Raw genomic sequence first — 5,940 nt, 5'->3', positions numbered from 1 at the left:
GTCATATCAAATAAGCAAACATCAGTGGCCTCTGTGATGTTGGGGTGGGAGAGAGCTGCATATATGTAGGCTTCATCAGGCTGCATGACATAGATCTTAATTGGCCCGAATAGGTCGTGAGCATCACTTTAATGTATGTAACGTTGTGCGTGAATTCACGTTCTGCACTCTTGTTGTTCCCAAACTGCTGCAGGCAAATTACACACCAGGACGTTTCATTGTTGAAAATCTTTTTTTACAAACAGGATATGCTTTCCATAAATATTTGCACTTTGACAACAGACACGCAGATGCTATAGTGAGAGAGCACAAACAATGGGCTGCACCTCCCTGTGACCCAAAAACTGTTTTCTGTTTAAAAGTCACGTTTAAAAATGATCCTTTCAGGTTACCAGGCACAGTAAGAGAATTATTATTTTTATTACTATAAATAATATGACCTGATCTGTATAAAATCTAAAACGTTTGTTTTTTGTGAAGACTTGTTGTTGTGATGATGCTTGTTGTGAGAAAAAGGGAGTACCTGAAAAGACAAGGCTGCAGTTTAACCTCAGCTTCATTGGGATGAGCAGCACATTATGCAGAATGGATGATCATCAGTATGTCACTGGAATGGAAATGGCCAACTTGCTCCCTGTGGACCACTGAATTATCAATTGGTGGTTCTTCCTCCTCTTTGGATGAAACCTAAGCGGTTATTTATGATTAATGTCTTGATCACAGTGCAAATAATTTGTCTGACTCCAACGAATCAGATACTTCAAGCATCAGCTGAAACATTACTTGCAGAATTGGTTCAAATGCATTAACACTTTTAGGGGATGGATATGGAGTAATTTATCTGATCTGGGATGAAGAGATTTGGGAAACTAAAGGTTTAATGCTTAGACTTTATATTGGATTGATTACTAGATAAAAGATCATCTGAATACACGTTATTTAAGATGATGAACCTTTTCTGTTTATATTTCACTAAAGGTTGCATGACAGAAAAAAGAGGTTGGTAAATTTAAGATGAGTAATTGTTATCAGGACACTCTTTAAGTGTTTGGCATTTTGCAGGATTTTTATCAGAAATGTGTCTTAAGCTTAAAATGTTCAGTGTTCAATTCATAATAGAGCACTAGTAAACAATTAAACGGATATAACAACAAGATCACATGGTTAGCCCCCTCTGTGAGCAACAAAAAGGGGTTGACCTTATACTCCTTATACTGCTACACTGAATAGTCTGGATAGTTTGCATGACACTACCAAGCAAACACAGAAATCAGGAATTTTGGAGCCAGACAAGACAGTCAGTCCCAATGAAATGCCACTGAATGTAGAACATCTACAATTATTAATCAAAAACATCCTGCCAGTATCTGTAAGCACTTTCAGCCCACATATGTCACAGTCTTATTTCAACATGTTGCTTACTTTAATTCCAGGTTTGTAAACTTTGCTTCAGTCTTACACAGTAAGTCTGTATGCTCCCCAAAGGTATTCATATTATTTTGTTACTTATACAATTGGGTCAGGCTATTTTCTATTTGAAAAGGATTTGACCCCTTTAGTTATTATTTATAAAATATTACAATTAAAAGATGACACGTTCCTACAATTATTTGAATCATGTTTTAAGTTAAGTTAGCCTCTTAGCCTATGCAACCTTCAAAGAACAGCACAGAGACAGGAAAACCTCTAACTTCATTTACAGTCTCTAATCATCATTGCAGTTCAAAGAAACATAGCTTGTTGAAAAGACTAATACACTACACATTTCTATGATTTGGACACAGTATTGTAATTATATATGTATGTTATTATATATGTTGAATGTTATGCTTAATTAGGGGCCACATATTTTAATCTTATTTCAAAGCAGTAGATGAATTAAGCAATAATGGGTCATTGATTGTTCTGGTGCTTTGCCTTAATTCTAACAAGGATTATTTAAATAGATGTTAATGACTGTTCAAAGAAACCACCTGGAATTCTTTATAGATGTAATTTAAATAATGCTTATCTAGGCCCGGACTATTATGTGAGTCTGAGCTGATTATTTTTGTCTAAATCAAGATTTAGGCAGAGGTGAAGTGAAGCTCAATCATTAAAAAAGTCTATTTCTATTTTCCTCCTTTAGGGAAAAACACAAAGTGACTGATACTGCACATCTGTGTTCATCTTTGGATTACGACAATCTTTAAGGACTGAAACCTTGAATCCGGCATGGGAACTAACCCAAAAAGGACAGTGACAGTCCAGATGGTGCCTCAGCTGGCTGCGGTTGACACACTGGGCAATAAGGAGCCTAATGCCAACTGGACGAATGAGCCGCACCTCAAACTCTCTCAGGTTTGTCCAAAACCCACCCTCACGTCTCCTGACCACAAACAGGACAACTCATCTCTGACAGCTTCTTCCACTAACACCACCCCACACACCCAAAACACAGCTTCCAAGGGAGGTGAACCTGTTAGCAGCACTGTGTCAGACAAACCAGCACCAACTAATGGAAACCAGACAGAGTCTGAGCTTGTGACAGGTCGAGACCAACAGATGCAAGACCTGTCTCCAACAGGCCAAGGAGTAGGTGAGGGAGGAGGCGACAAGAGGGATTCAAATGCTAATATGAAAATGCTAAGCCTGGTTGATGAAAAAGATATCTGTAAGGCTGGTTTGTCGCCTGATCTTTCAGCATCAAAGGTCGACATGCAGACCAATGACTGCAGAATAAAAGGGCCAAATGCAGCGGTGGAGGATTGTGCAAAGCTTACACCCTCACCCACAGCACCAGAGGACAGTAATAAAAATGTTTCTCTGAATAATAAAAATCTCAACAACGCCTGTGAATTAAAGCATATGACATCTGAACCACAACACGATAATAAAGGGAGCATTTTAGCTATCAAAGACACCGACACAGCTGTACCACAGAAATCCCAGGAGCCCGATCATATACGTAGCTGCTCTCAAACCTCTGTGAGTCTGCAGGAAGCAGCCAAACCTAAACAAAGCATGGAAACTCCTGCAGCTCCTCTTAGCTCCACTACACCTCCGTCTAAGAGCAAAGATGCAGAAGCCGGGTTTACAGATAAGACTTCAAGTTCAACACATCCAGAGAAGGATTTGGCACCATTAAAGAAACCACAAGTCTCCTCAGATAAACATCAGCCAGCGTCCTCACAGACGGACTCCTCCACTCTGCCCCGGGCTACACAAACCATGCTGGCAGATGGGCAGGTGGCTGAGGAAGCCAGCCAGACCGACACAGCTTTCTATGAAGCGCAGCAGCACGGCAAGCTGTACAGGGAGGCTTCAACGATGACCTTATCCCCGTCAACTGCACCGTCCAAGAAGTGTCATGATATGGAGGTTCAGGCGGTGGCAAACACGTGCAGTAAGGCTGTGGCCACGAGTCCCAGTCTGCTGCCTATAGCTGTGCCTCGCAGGCTGAGTGGTGGTGCAGTCCCCAAGGAGGCCCCGCAGAGTCTGGCTGTAGTCTACCAGGTCGACAGGGGTGTGGGACTATATCAGATGAACATGAGCTCTCAATCTGCTTCTATTGATCCAAGGTCAGAGAGACTCACTGTTGAAGCAGAGATGTGCCCCAACCAAAATGCCGTTGTGGGATTCCAGTCAGAAACTTTGTCCCAGCAGCAGGACAACAGGCTCGGAGCAAAGCCTAAAGACCCTGGGTCAGCTCTCTGCAACACCCAGCCAGTTTATCAAATCAACATTGAACACAGCAACCACAAGGAGCAAGGGGAAACATGTAACTCCCAAAATAAAACAGTGGTTCAGAAATCTGCAGCGAAAACGGCCAATGTCGAAGCTCCATCTCTAAAATCAGGAACACCCCCAGAGACGGCCGGTGCTACTAAGTCTGTATCTGCTGACAGTCACAATGCTGTGCTGACACAGGCGGCTGTTAAAACGAAGCCCAGCCAGGCCCTGCCAACAACAACAACAACAACAACAACAACAACAACAACAACAGCAACTAACACCAAATCTAAGCCAGATCTAACAAAAAAAAAAGCTGAAAGTCCCAAACATAAGGCTAAAGGTGGAGGTAAAGGGACAAAGAAAGAGTCAAAGTCAGGCAAACAGAAGAAAGAAGCGGAGAGGAAGGAGGAAGAGGAAGCAATGCAAAAAGAAAAAGGCATCCACGATGTCGTCTGGGACGAACAGGGGATGACTTGGGAGGTCTACGGGGCATCTGTGGACCCAGAGTCCCTTGGTTTCGCCATTCAGAGCCACTTGCAGTGCAAAATCAAGGAGCAAGAGAGGAAACTGATCACCCAGACTTCCATCCGAAAGTCAGTCTCTGGTGTGGACTCGCCGGGACATGGCAAGAAGAGCAAAAGGCGGCAGCAGAACATTTTCAGGTCAATGTTGCAAAATGTCAGACGGCCCAACTGCTGCGTGCATCCCCCTCCCTCCTCCGTCCTCGAGTAGCACAGCACAGAGGTAGCCAGTGTCAAACTCCAGCCTTTTCCTTGAGGTCAAAATTGTTGTCCTCCCTTCGTCATGATTGCAAAGGCAAGTGAAAGCATTAATGGGACGACGATCCCTGTAAGTAAGTAAACTGGAATGTTGTAGCATAAAGAGTCGAACTATTTGTGATGTTTGTGATCAAAGAAGATAGGAATTAGTAATATAAAATGAACAACCCAAGACTTATTTTCTTGAAATAGATATTATAAAAAGAGAGAGAACTTCCAACCGTTTTTAACTAACAGAGGCAATAATAGTGAAACGCATGTATATTAGTTCCAATGGCAGTTGTGTGACCTGAGCTGAAGTCTAGACCTTCAGAGTAAGAGGCACTGATCACGAGGTAGACGTATTACTTACTGTCAGAATATTTGTGCAAATTTATTAAACCAACATCTCATTGCATTTTGGTGCATTTGGTATATGTTTTGAGGTGTTTTTTTTTGGGGCCCTTTATTTATAAGATTGTTGTATTTTCTTTTCATGCACATTTATTTTTAGTGAGTGATTACGTTGTGCAAAAAAGGGACTGTATGCATACATGCTCTGTTTAAATCTCTGTTCTTCATTGGTTTTATATTAAAACAACAAAAAACTAAGTTGAGCTCCACATATTCTTCATTTCTAACCAAGAACTTAAGGCAAGTAAAGCCTCCATGTTTCGGGTGATTTTTGAGCTTTTTATTATTTCCACAAAAGGTTCAGCGCAGTAGGGCTTAACAGAAATGGTCATAAAAATAAATCAAAAGAGATAGTGTCTGTGTGTGTTTATTAGCCAAATAAACATGTCTGGGGATGTGACAACAGCAGGAAACATCAACGCAAACCACAGGAGATATAAAAGAGTGACGTTTGTTCTTTTCTTTTGATATACAGAGAGATTAACACCTCACGTTTGCATGTAGGCCAAGACAATTCAAGCTTTAACACAAATCCTTTTTTTCTGTGCAGTGAAGATCTACAAGTACAGGGTTCAGTCAGCCAGAGAAAACGTTCAGGGCAATTCTGTAAAACAGTTTTATAGGTCAGTGAAGAACAGCAGCGACCCAATCTTGGGAATACTTCAAAGAACAAGATGTACTGTTTTGGATATTGCCTTGTTGTGGTGTAAGTCTGAATCAAAGATAAGATTATGAGCAGATCATTTTGATTTAAGAGTCATAGAAGAGAAGGCAGTTTTATCTGCACTGAACAGAAGAAATACCTATAGCCCATTGTGTATTGTTGGTGAGACCTGAGTGCTAAAGGACACACATATCGTATCATATGCAGGAATGAAAACAGCTAATATAATAACATTTTCAGGTGTAAGAGCAATGTTAGGATACACAGGTTTTCCAACTTGTAAATAATGTCCAATTAAACCTGGAAAAATGACTTTTCCTTAAGCTCAAATATATCTGACTGGGCACCTAATAATACAGAAGTACATCAAGCCGAAAAAAAAAAAAAAAT

General features: G+C 41.0%; 1 protein-coding gene across 1 annotated transcript; it reads left to right on the top strand.

The window, feature by feature from the left end:
- The first annotated feature begins 2,214 nt into the window (after positions 1 to 2,214).
- Positions 2,215 to 4,446, top strand: gprin3b (GPRIN family member 3b). Its single transcript, XM_054603602.1, has one exon. It carries the CDS (start codon positions 2,215 to 2,217, stop codon positions 4,444 to 4,446), a length of 2,232 nt encoding a protein of 743 aa, XP_054459577.1.
- The last annotated feature ends 1,494 nt before the right edge of the window (positions 4,447 to 5,940 follow it).

This window comes from Anoplopoma fimbria, chromosome 9 (assembly GCF_027596085.1).
Source record: "Anoplopoma fimbria isolate UVic2021 breed Golden Eagle Sablefish chromosome 9, Afim_UVic_2022, whole genome shotgun sequence".
Lineage (NCBI taxonomy): Eukaryota > Metazoa > Chordata > Actinopteri > Perciformes > Anoplopomatidae > Anoplopoma > Anoplopoma fimbria.
Note: the sequence above shows the minus strand (reverse complement) of the source record. Positions and strands in the feature narration are given on the sequence as shown.

Excerpts from the sequence above, each read along its gene's own strand:
- gprin3b (XM_054603602.1), top strand. The coding sequence starts at position 2,215 with ATGGGAACTAACCCAAAAAGGACAGTGACAGTCCAGATGGTGCCTCAG.